Consider the following 13091-nt stretch of genomic DNA (forward strand, 5'->3'; position numbering starts at 1 on the left):
CGCTGAGTCGTGCTCCCTAAAGGGCTGCAGAAAATATCGCCACTTCCCCTTCACAATCAGACACACACACACACACATACATCAACGTTGCGCTCAATCGACTCCGTGGCGGAGGCAGCACGGCGTTCTGTCTTTCGCTGCTATATAGCATGAACGTTGTGCGCAGGCTGCCGGGGCATCCCTGCTGCCGTTATCTAATATCTCGCTGGTTGCTAACGGTTTGAATTGGCGGTGTCATCTTGTGCATCCTCGAGATGTGACGCTTCCAACGCCACCGGTGACGCTCATCACGCCAGCGTTGCGATATTGATGGTAGCTGCCAGGGCACTGTTCCTCCTGCTCAACAGTAATTGCCTTGCGTGCATGCGTGGCGCCAACATATCGCACACTGCTATAGTTAGACCACCGTGCGTGGAGGTCGAGAGAAAAGCTATACCTCGCTATAGCTATTAATGCGATTGGAAGGAGTTTCGCCCCTTTGGGTGAAAGTTTATCAACTATTAATTAATTTAATTAATTCGTTCATTGAGACCACGAAATTGTCCCTCTTTCGCTCTGCGCGTGGAACTTTAACGGTAATTGCGCAAATTGTTCGTGGTGTATAGAGACATCGTACGTACAGAAAGCACGCTATAGGAATACAAAATGTGTGGTCTGCATCGTGATACGCACCATGTCGGGCACCATGCGGACGTTCTTGTCGCCAGCCCGGAGCAGCAGCTGCAAGGGCACGATGGCCGCGCCCGTCGGGCGGGCACTCAGCACGTGAATAGGCAGCTGGCCCTTGGGCTGCGCGGCACGGTAGCTTTCGTCAAGAAGGGTTTGGCATTGAACACTGTGAGGCACACAGACCGCGTTTAAACGAATGCGACGGCACTTGGTCCCGTTGCTTTCAAACATTTGCAGGAGATCAATAACGCGCTTACGTGAATGCGACAGTGCTCTGCACCCTGGTGTTCACGTAAACGCGGCATTTCTTCTAGTGTATGAAATTCCTGGTATAGCTAGACATGGTTTTGAGGCGCGATATAAAGACGCCGACGAGGAACAGACATGGACAGGCGCACACTCCCGCAGCTGTTTTATATTTTTCCCGATACTTCGCTTCACATACCTTCAGGCATGCGCACAAGATCGTAAACAAATAAGTTTACATGAAAATGACACCAAGCCTAATCACATCCTATGGGCAAGACAACTAAACTCATTCTAGTAGAGAAACAACCACGGAACGCTGGTACACTGGTCTCCAAATTTTCTCCCGTACGCAGCCTCTGCTAGTTCCCGCGCAATCGTATCTCTGCTTTTTCCGCAGTATGCATGTGTTTACCAGCAAAGGTTCACGCGTGCACGCCTTGCAATGATACGGCAAATGCGAGCAAATGCGAGACCGACAAGTTGCCAAAACGAATGAGTAGAATCGACTGACACGTCATATGGCAACGCCTTCTAGAAAGAACAAACTTTAAAAGCTTGAAGCCGGGTGGTTAGAGCTCATGCATGTACCGGGGAATTACGGTGAATGAGAGGTGACGCCTAATGGTGCGTGCGATTGCAATTCTATCGGACGTTTCTACGAACTCTTTAAACAATATTTAGGAATCGTCATTTTTAATAAAAGGACGGAGACATTCCGTCAGTGGCGGCGACCGCGGGGTGACGGGTGATACGTGGTAATTGGTCGCTAATTAACAGTATGTTTAATTACTTTTCAAACATTTAGTTTTCGTGGGCTCATCGTAACTGGGAAATTGAAGCGAGCTATACGCACTAGCCATATAAACTTTTGAATCTGGATCAAATGCGATTAACCGCGGAACTGTGGCACGATGAATTTCGGCTATCGGAGCGCGCGAAACAGAAACTGGGCGGCTGCAGCGAGCGCAAAGCCACACTAGCTCCGTGCTCCTCGCTATCCTGACCTAAGGACAAGCCGACTTGGCTGGTGGCTTCATGCGCGCTGTCATTTCGCACGCCCAGTGTTGGAGGTCGCGTAACCTGTTTCGGAGACACGGTGAAGCGGTTAGGCGGTCAGCAGCATGGAAGCATTCGCTGCCTGATGCCGGCGCTGTCCATCACGCCAACGTCATGCCGGCGTTGCGACTGGTTGCGTCAGCTAGTGGTCGCGGTGATCGAGCGAAATCTCTTCACGTTTGTCTGCGCGCAGGTGACACCCCGCTTGTTAATTTATTTAGTAAGGGAACGATTACTAGAATTCATACGGTCAACAAAACTACGAATTTTACTTTGTCTAACACTTTGCTATTGCTATCAATAGCAAAGTGTTAGCAATAGCAATAGCAAAGGTGGAAACTTCGACTTTCTTTTGTGTTCCTGTTTCCGCCACTGTGTACCTTGAAAGCACTGGCCCATAACGTAACGTCACGGCTCTGAGTTTCCCCTTAAGCTTGTTATACACGAGACATTGATGGTATCGAACGCAGGATCGCTCAGTGCAGATAGAGAGGTAATGTGAGGTTGTGCTTCGGAAGCGATATACTAGTTCCACCAGCGTTAAAGACTCAATGCCACGATGTAAACGGTGGCGACACCAAATTTAGAGCGGCAGGGAAGAAAGTATTGCTACAACAAAGATTTCGTCCGCCAGTTCAGTAAGCACACACGCCGCTGAACAATTAGGTCATTGCGAGAAGGGGGTAGGGGGGGGGTATACATGCAGGGGATCCAAGCCAAGAACTCTCAAGAGGCCTTATCGTCCCCCCCCCCCTTCACCCCTCCCTCTCTAACCTAGCACACGTGAATTAACTGGTACTTAAGGAACGCCGTCGACTTAGTGACGGTAACGTTGGCTATTCCTACTAGCCTCCGGTTAGTAGAGAGCGTCATTGGAAGGTTTTGACACAGCGATAATAATGCAGAAACGTAACGCATCTTTCGCAGCAGTCAAAAGCTGCGTGGTAAATGGAAGAGTGTCTGCGCTATAGTGAGAGCCCAAGCAGAAGAAGACGAGAAAGTGTGCTTGCCCCTCCGGTGACGGTCGGGTCGGCGCGCCGGTTGAGCAGCAGGCGCACCATGTCCTCCCGCACGTGGACAGCGGCCAGGTGAAGGGCGGTCTGGCCATCCTGCACGGAGAGACGGAAGACAAGCAATTACATCGTCAGTGGCCTGATTCGACGGGGCACTGACAGGAGTGGCAACGCGGCTCCGAAAAAAAAATGGTGCCTCAATGTTCTTTGCAGTTGTTAGGGGATAGACTGAAATAGCTTTCTGTAATTGCTTTAAGTAAATAACATATGTCGTTTTTTTTACAAACTAGAAATTAGTAAGATTGATTGATTGGTTTATTTATTTATTTATTTATAGATCATATGACTAATTTGTATATTTGTGTGTGCTGACCACGCGTCAAAAATTTGGGAATATACCGGGCGAGGACAAACCTGCATGCGAGTTATTCTTTTGTAAAAACAACCACTCAGTGGAATCGGAACGAACCTGCTGTAAGGCCTTCAGGCAAAGTGTGGAAATCTCTGAGTAAAGGATAAAAAAATAAAGCACCGACAACAAGACCATATCACATGCTGCCTTGTAGTTGGTGAGGGAGGTCAGGTAGCGGTATGTAAAGCCGTGTAGTCCAAATGATGCAGGAAGGGGGCTTCCGAGTGAGAACAGTGGGGTTGCACAACTACACAGGTTCAACATTGGCAGATACAAATATATTAGGTCAAAATAAAGTTCGAACCCTTCCGCTTGTTCCACCCTAGGACCTAATAAAAGTGGTGCGACCAGCGGCCTAGATCTTCCGTAGTTCCAATGCTAACTACAGGCCTATGATGTCTCCATACGGCACTTTTGTCTATGTTCAGTATTTACTGAACCCTTACAGGAAGCGCTGCGAACCATCGAGAGTTCCTTAGTGGAAACGAGAATAGGTGCATGACACACTAAGACGTCTGTGTACCACTTTTCCCTAACCAGCAGTTGAAAGAATTTCACCTGTATCTCGAAGTGCAGCATGTGTGCTTTACGAAAACAGCATAGGTTTGTCGGTGTTATCCTAGATATATCTGATATCACGATATCTACACTGGATACAGGTGTCTTCCCTTTCACACATCAGATAGCTTGTACAGCAAGCGAAGCCAAATGACAAATGAACTTCGCGCTTTGAGGGTGTAACAAGGAGACGGGGAATTTCATTTCTACTCCATTTTACAATGCAATTATGAAACAGGAACGGCATATTCCGCCGTGATTCTGCACTACCTCCCACGCTAGTCTTGAAAACGACTTCGAAGCATGTCAACAGGGATGCTAGAGTATGCCTCGGCACTCCGCGAGCAAATTCGAGCTGATTAGCCGCTGTAGAAGCACGTCACCTAAATTTCCTTTCAACCAACCACGGAAGCACGCCAACGGCTTTCTCGCGTTTCGTTACACTAGAGGAGTAGCTTCTATCTCGTGGACTTCAATATAGAAAGAACTGACATATTCACGCATATGATGATTCGGGTGCACGGAAATGCACTAAAGAGAAACTAATTTTGGAGCGCCAACGTGATTTGCCCAGCGTGGTCGTTCGCAGTCCAACAAGTGAGATATGCAGGTCTTCGGCAACGGCATAGTTCGCAAACGAGAACCACTTGTGTACGGCGCACAACAACCGGTGCTATATCAGATATGTTTTCGGTATATATACCCTTACTGCACACAAATACACAAAGGCCGTTTTTAGCTGGCGCCTTATTCACCATCTGCGTATCCTACTGCGCATGCAAATCAGGGAGTTCACTTTGGGCGCATGGAAGCATGGAATGTCCTCAAGGGCCAATCCACCGAGATGAACTTAGTTTGTAAATTTTCTCACCATTGAAAAGTAGTGAGACACATGAGGAATATGGCGACATGCCATGAAAACGTGGAACAGGTCAATAGAAACAACGAAACTATATATATATATATATATATATATATATATATATATATATATATATATATATATATATATATATATATATATATATATATATATATATATACCCGCCGTGGTTGCTCAGTGGCTATGGTGTTAGGCTGTTGAGCACGAGGTCGCGGGATCGAATCCCGACCACGGAGGCCGCATTTCGACGGGGGCGAAATGCGAAACACCCGTGTACTTAGATTTAGGTGCACGTTAAAGAACCCCAGGTGGTCGAAATTTCCGGAGTCCTCCATTACGGCGTGCCTCATAATTAGAAAGTGGTTTTGGCACGTAAAACCCCATAATTTAATTTTAATTATATATATATATATATATATATATATATATATATATATATATATATATATATATATATATATATATATATATATATATATATATATATATAGAGAGAGAGAGAGAGAGAGAGAGAGAGAGAGAGAGAGGGGGGAGGGAGGGAGTTTCATAAAATTTTGTAAGTTAGCCTTGGCGTGCGTGGCTACTCCAGATGTAATGTACGATGAGCGATAAAAAATGAGATAAAAGCAACACAAGAAACAAGGATACAAACACAAACACACGTGAAACGCACTGGCAGGGTAATAGTTTACAGGTCGTCACTGAAGCCTGCATGCAGTTTCCAATAGCATTAGAAGTAGCTCAGTAGTGCCCACAGCAGAGGTAGAATTGCGCCGTTCTCGGAGGACGTCCTGCTCGTCGAGGCGCTTGTCCCTACTCAGGTTTAACGTGGTCTTTAAGACCACCCTTGAGGCAGTGATGTGTCTTCAAAGGCAGGAATTCACAACGAATTCTACAACATCGAAAGGACCTACCGTCACAGAAGAAGGCCGTGCAAGCGCTATTGCGCTTTTTGCGATCTACCGGCCTGTGTGAACGACTTTAACTGGAACGCCTTTTGTGTGTGTGTGCCTCCATGTGTGCGTGTTTTTTTTTTCCTTTTTTTAGCGTTTCATTCATCTCTGTCATCTTTCTAACCCCTATCCCCCATCCCCAGTGTAGGGTAGCAAACCGGAGACTCATATCTGGTTAACCTCCCTGCCTTTCCTTTTCATTCTCTCTCTCTCTCTCTCAAAGGCAGGAAAGAAGAAAAAAAAAGGAAAAGGAAGAACGTGGTTCAATATTTTGTGAATGTTGGCCACAAAAGAGTGCTGGAGTGGGAAAAGGCTGCTCTGGCGAGTCGGGGAAAAAAAAAAGTGAGCGCGTACTTTGAGTACCCAAGTACTACACCATAGCTTGAAACTACACCTGTTCTTTTTATTTTTTTCGCCGTTCCCCTCAATGTTGCGCAGTTGCTGCGTCTCGTCGATCTACCAACTAAATATGTGGCGTTGCCCTCGCTGCTAAGCGAACTTGGCGAAACTGACGCTGAAGCAGAAAACGCACGCTATAAGCCAACTAGTATACATTCTAGAAACACCGGTCCGAGTTTTATTTAGGCATAATGCAGCAATTCACTTCTATTTTACAAGTTACGAAGCAACCGGGCCATTTTGCATGTTTTGTTGCAGGAGATACAGCCGAAGCTTTCCCGCACTTATAGCGCATTCCTTCTCGATGGATGGATGAATGGATGTTATGAGCGTCCCCTTTGGAACGAGGCAGTGGGTTGCAACACCAAGCTCTTGCTATTATACTGCCTAATGTCCTACCTAGGTTAAACAATAAAAAAGAAAAAAAAAGACCTATGAACTCCCACAACCAAATTTTCTGATCCCCTATTGGGAACTGTGCTTTCGTACGCCTCCATTTTGGGCAAGCATTGGCGGCGTCATCTGCTGAAAAAATAAACAAAAAGATCGCCAGCGCCAGCGGACAAGCGCACGTATACACGTAGTACGCAACGCCACCGACGCACGGCGCGGCGGCATCTTCCGCGAACTTATTGCGCTAGAGTGCAAAGTTGTGACGCGTCCGCGGCGTGTGACGCCACGATTGACGGCGCCGCTTCGGGGCTTTTACCTCGTGTCCGTCGCTTTACTCAACGCAGAGCCGCTAGGGGATCGATACAGGCTTCGCGCGTACGTACAGGGGACGACTAGAAAGGAGAGAACACAAAAAAAAGAAAAAAAAGAGGGAAAGGAAGCAGCCCGGGCTCGCACGTGCCCAGAAGAACTGATCGATGTCGCAAGAGCGTCTACTACGCATGTAGTTTTTTGTTGCCCCATTCGTACGCCTTTTCTCCCTTTCTTTTCATTTCTTTTGTTCGTTTTGTTCTTCTTCTAACAAACTGGCGGATTTGCACTATAGTGCAATCACCGGACGAGACCGTCCCATGATGCTGCATGTCAACGAAAAAGCAGCTTTGAAGGAGAGAGAGAGAGAGAGAGATAGCGGATAGGCAAGGAAATTATTCAAAGGAAAGCCTCTCGTTTGATGCTCACGGGGACAACGGGAGAAGGGAGATAAGGATATAGCATAACAGGCATGTGTACGACAGCGTAAAACGAAACAAAACGAGCAAGCCAGCCAACCGTCCAGCCCGCAGGCAAGCAGGCACAAGATGATGGTGTAGAACAGGCGCCCATGCAAGCCAGTTGATCCGAGGAAGCACAGTGGTATATATCTTCAGAAACCCTGTTAATGTGAACTCAGCATAGGCATATATATCTAGAGGCCCGCAAGGCATATGCAATATTTAGCTGATACCGTAGTACACATCGCTCATGCAAATCTGCAGAGTTTACGCCGGCACTGCTGGGAATATTCAGAAGGCTCCCCGTCGTCTGCGCGAGGTACGCGTCATCAGTACCGCTTATTGAAAAATTTGTAACATTCGGTAGTGAAAGCAGCCCAGAGTGCCACAGCTGCCACGTACGCGAGACACTAACGCACACATTTTGCGCCGGCCCCGCACTACGCAGGAACGACAGACTTTAGTCTCTTCTTTAGCAACCATCAGGGAAGATAGAGAGAGAGGGAGAGGGAGGGAAGATAACCGATGGTCATTAAGGGTTACGGACTGGATTCCAAGGGAAGGGAAGCGTAGCAGGGTGCGGCAGAAAGTTAGGTGGGCAGATGAGATTAAGAAGTTTGCAGGGACAACATGGCCACAATTAGTATATAAAGGGGGTAGTTGGAGAAGTATGGGTGAGGCCTCTACCCTGCAGTGGGCGTAACATGGCTGATGATGATGATGAACGCTATACCATTCTCGGACGGCTTTATTCTGGGTCCTTCGCTCCACCCAAGATGTGCCGCACTATACAGTATGGGCCATGATACAATATCTGCACGACAGAGGAGTGGATTTGAGGCTGTGGCTCAAATACTTCGCTGCGTTAACGACCAGCATTAATCACACGCTCCTACTTGTCGTCATCGTCATAATAATAATAATAATAATAATAATAATAATAATAATAATAATAATAATAATAATAATAATAATAATAATAATAATAATAATAATAATAATAATAATAATAATAATAATAATAATAATAATAATAATCAATTTCCTCTTTCGTTCCTTCTTCCCCCTTCCCCAGTGTAGAATAGCAGTTTAGAACGCATAAGCTCAGGTCGACCTCGCTGTCTTTCTACAAAAAAAATTTTCCCCTGATAATCATTTAAGGGCTTTAGGATTTTACCACAAAATGCTTTAGGACTCTCGCCAATGAGAGCATAAGATCTACTCAGTTCCTGTACACTTTCACTGCGATGTGCCTTTTCATCGGTACGTACCACTACGTTCACGAGGTCAAAAAAAATTAGGAATCAATGGCGTACTGATGAATGCCTGAGAATGATCCGCGAAAAAAATTCTTTGTATGCAATGTTTATTAAGACTCGGGATCCTGCGGACTTCACTTCCTTTAAAAAATACAGAAACTGTTTAAATAAATTCCCGAGGAATGCCAAGAACAGACATTTTGAAAACGTTTTTAATAGAGCGGGAACTGGGAGCGATGTCGTTTGGCGTGAAGTAAATAAACTTCTACAGCCGGAATCTCATAATAAGCAAGAATTAGAGCTGAAAATTGATAACAAAGCTATTACGGGTGAATAATTGGCTGATAAATTTAACAAACACTTTAAATCTTTAACCTTAAGCATGCATAATATAAATGCAACTTCCTCTCTGGGAAATCCCAACACTTACACAGGTTTTTTTTTTAATGTGCAAAACCAGAAGAAGTATATTCGACCTTTATGTCCTTAAAAACAGCACATCACGCAATATAGATGGATTGCAGATTAAACCCATTAAATTTGTGCTTGTTTTGTTACATGCGCTTACTCACATTTTTAACCTTTCCTTATTAAACGGCGTCTTCCCTGCGAAAATGCAAGATGCGAAAGTGATTGTTATATTTGTCCGGCAACAAAAACGAGTTAACAAATTATAGGCCAATATCTATACTTCCTGCAATTTCGAAGGGTCTTGAAAAGACCATCTGCGGGAGAATTAAGTCATTTAGTAATAAACATAGCATCCTATCAGATGTGCAGTTTGCTTTTCCGGTATGAAATGTTTACAGAGCTTGCCTTGTTGACGCAAAAAGAAATAATTTTAAGTAACTTTGAGAACAAAATGTTAACTCTCCGTGTATTCGATGACTTTTCCAAGGCTTTCGATTCGATTAACTATAAAACCCTATTTACAAATTAAACCACTATAGTTTTCACGGGATTCCTCTTAAACTTTTGAAATCATATCTTGAGCACAGAAGGCAGTGCGCCGCAATTGGATCAAAACTTTCACCAGCAAGGGAATTAACACAAAGCGTTCCACAAGGAAGTGTACTTAGGCCGATATTATCTAATATTTATAATAATGACATAACCAATATTAGTGGACATGCACAATTCATTGTCTATGCTGATGATACTGTCCTTTTTTCAGATCACTTGATATTTCCCAAATTACAGATATGACAAATAAAGCTTTAAACCTATTACAAAAGTGGAGTAATCTAAACTCATTAGCAATTAATGCGAATAAAACGAAGGCTGTGTTGTTTGCGCCGCCACAAAGACAGCTAAACTGCAATACTGTTCTTCACCTCGACACAAAAAGGATAGAATTAGTTGATCACGTAAAAACGTTAGGTGTAATTTTTAACGAACATTTATTTTGGGATGCACACGTTGAGCGTATTATATCCATTTTGGCGAGAGCATGTCGAGTAATCTGTCGAAAACGACACATACTGCCCTCTAAGATAAAATTGTTGTTATGTAACAGTCTATTCCTTTCACATGTTAGCTACTGTAATCTAGTTTGGTGTACGCCATCGCAAGCAAACATACGAAGCTTAAAAACATTACAAAAGAAAACTGTCGGACATGTTCTTAATGCACCGTTTGATGCACATACACTCGAGATATTTCGCGCTCTTAATGTGCTCCCTATTGAATATTTCCATGATTATAACCTAGTTTTAAAAATTACAAAAAATATTTTTGGTGTAACAACAAGGCTTTCATAGGTTTGTGCAGCTTAGTCAAATCAAAGGAAGCTTTATATGAATTTAGAAAACTGGGCCAGTGGGTGTTGCCTTCCACAAGAACTAATTACAGTTTTAGGCGGTCGCAGTACCAGGTGCCGAGAGTATTAAACGTGATACATGCTTCCCATACCAAACTAAATGCTACTACGAGAAATGCACTGAAATTAAATTTGATTAACAATGGTCAAATTTTATAAATGATAAGATTTGCAAATTTTTGTCACGTTTCAAATCTTTCGCTTTTCCATCGTTCCGCATTTCTTTTTTTATGTTCCGCTGAACATTGCCGTTACATTCTGAGTAAAATTGTTGGTATTATTTTTAACGTGTATTTTGTCAGGTGTTGCTTATCATTTATGCATGATCTTTCCCCCCCCCCTCCTTTTTTTTGGATATAGATGTATGTCTACATGTACAGATGCAAATATGCATGGATGCTGGGTTGTTGTAGGTACGTATGTGGGACTGTATACAGAAATATATATGCTGGGCATTCCTCTTCACTGCAGTATATATAAACGAGAAGAAAGGGTGTTAACCAAGGGGCCCGATTTTTATTAGTCATATCATAAGAAGCCAACAAACACTGACACCAAGGGCAACATAGGGAAAATTACTTGTGCTTAATAAATTAAATAAAGAAACGATAAATTAATGTAAATTAAAGTGGATGAAAAAACAGCTTGCCGCAGGTGGGAACCGAACCCACAACCTTCGCATTTCGCGTGCGATGCTCTACCAATTGAGCTACCGCGGCGCCATTTCCCCATCCACTTTCTTGGGTATTTATGTGTACTAGTACTTGCCACTTTCTTTATTTCATTTATTAAGCACAAGTAATTTTCCCTAAGTTGTCCTTGGTGTCAGTGTCAGGTAATTAGTTTATATATATATATATATATATATATATATATATATATATATATATATATATATATATATATATATATATATATATATATATATATATATATATATACACATTTACATATATACATCCTGATGTGAATACAGATTTATGTATAATATGAATTCGTTTTGTACATAAGTACATCATTCTATTTGTGAATATGCTGCAACTGCTTGTCAAAGCAAGGGGACAGGAACCTCGGCAAGCTACGATTGTGCAACTTTTTGTTCCTTCCCTTGCATTTTCTTTTGCTGTAAAAAGGAAACTGCGAAATAAAGCTGAATGTTAAGGTCTGCTCAGATTCGGCACAGTTTCACTACTATGAGTTTTTACGTCTGCCTCCGGCAATATAGAAAATCGCCTGCGCATGCAGACGTAGCTACGGATACGGAGAAGGCGAACGCGCGTAAGAGAGCTTTAAAAAAAAAAATACAGTGATGAGCAGCACTAAACCAACCTTAGATCGAAAAAAAAAAGTAATATTTCAAAGCACTATATCTTCACTCGTATGGTGCAAAAAAGGTTGGCGGAAGAAAGGAGCCCTCTGTGTTAACAGGCGACCTATAGCAGGACTAGTAGCTCCAAACGCGAGGATGCCTTGGGATTACTGCATCATAGGCTCAAACCGCATACTTTGGAAATGAAGATCTGAGAGAAATACTCATTGCGAATCGGGTCGAGTTTCAGACAGATGTCCAATCCGAAGGCTGCAGTCTCAACCAGCAGGTTCCCGGTGCTTTTTTACCCGTGGAAGGACGCGCGCACTTGCTGTGGGCCATGCGGTGGAACACCCCGCTCGCCACTTTATCGCGCAAGGTGAGCCCCTAACGCTCGGTTTCACCTCCGTGCGACACCGTGCATGACTCTCTGTGACTCGAAAAGTGCAGAGAAATAATTTATGCACGTAATGTTGAAACCTCGTTTTCTCGCGTTCGCTCACTTGTTAAGCATGACTCTTAACTAACCTTAATGGTGTGCCCTTTTCTTTTTTAGTTCTCTTTTTGGTAACAAATATCACTCCAAATACCACGCAGTGATGGCATGCACCGGGTTCCAGTGAACGGGGACGAGCTCTAATAGTTTATATCTTCGAAGGTAATTAGTTTATCGCTCGGACGCGCGCGGTGGCGCTCTATTAACATTCAGCGTGGCGGGAGAAAGCTCTTGGCCAACGCTGACGGACGCTTTCGGTGGCCTTGCGTGGTGCGCAGTTTGCTGCCTCAGTTTTGGGGGCGCGCTCTGGCGGAACCCAACGCGCCGTCGAGCAGACCGTTTATACCTGCGGCCGGCGTCGGTGTATACGCACATGGCCGCCGTTGCGAGACCAATTTGCGCGAACAAGAGGAGCCGTGCAGGGAGTCGCTAACTTACGCGGGATAGTCGAGCACATCAGGCTGGCAGCCGACTGGCTCGCCTTCCAAAGAACGCGTAACAACAACAACAACAAATTTCAAGTTGGGCGGAAGCACACGATGGATAGCACCGTCCGATTTAGGGAATCATTCTTCGTAACGGGAATACCGTTGCATGCCCTGGTCCTGATAAAACGTGTAGCGTGTGAGTGCGTTAGACTATGCTTACACTGTACGGCAGAATGCGCGAAAATTATTTGGTATTTCCATAATGCTGATATTTTCGGAGCGCTTCTGGGGGATTCATTATTATGAGTCTACAGAATAGGAGAGGTACGTTCAGGTACTCGAGATTGTTCTAGAAGTGCCAGGGATGGTGAGCAGGATGGTACACTGCGCATAGGGCACAGGGCGGTTGGCACACGTATGCATTC

At 44.3% G+C, this 13091-nt stretch overlaps 1 protein-coding gene and 1 non-coding gene across 5 annotated transcripts in view; both read right to left on the reverse strand.

Annotated features, from left to right (window-relative positions):
- nompC (no mechanoreceptor potential C) overlaps positions 1-13091 on the reverse strand; it is a 77641-nt gene that overhangs the window by 40088 nt on the left and 24462 nt on the right. For 2 of the 4 annotated variants that reach the window (XM_065426850.2, XM_065426851.2), the window contains exons 3-4: positions 2985-3083; positions 673-789 (exon numbers count right to left, since the gene is read on the reverse strand). In XM_065426850.2, coding sequence (XP_065282922.2) covers positions 673-789; positions 2985-3083 — 216 coding nt within the window. Of the gene's footprint in view, positions 1-672; positions 790-852; positions 953-2984; positions 3084-13091 lie in introns of those variants that run through there. The other 2 variants (XM_070535422.1, XM_070535423.1) reach the window with 2 other exon arrangements.
- TRNAS-CGA (transfer RNA serine (anticodon CGA)) lies at positions 11080-11152 on the reverse strand. The gene has a single exon. It is a non-coding gene; the product is annotated as a tRNA-Ser (tRNA).

The sequence above is a fragment of the Dermacentor albipictus genome, chromosome 3 (genome assembly GCF_038994185.2).
Source record: "Dermacentor albipictus isolate Rhodes 1998 colony chromosome 3, USDA_Dalb.pri_finalv2, whole genome shotgun sequence".
Lineage (NCBI taxonomy): Eukaryota > Metazoa > Arthropoda > Arachnida > Ixodida > Ixodidae > Dermacentor > Dermacentor albipictus.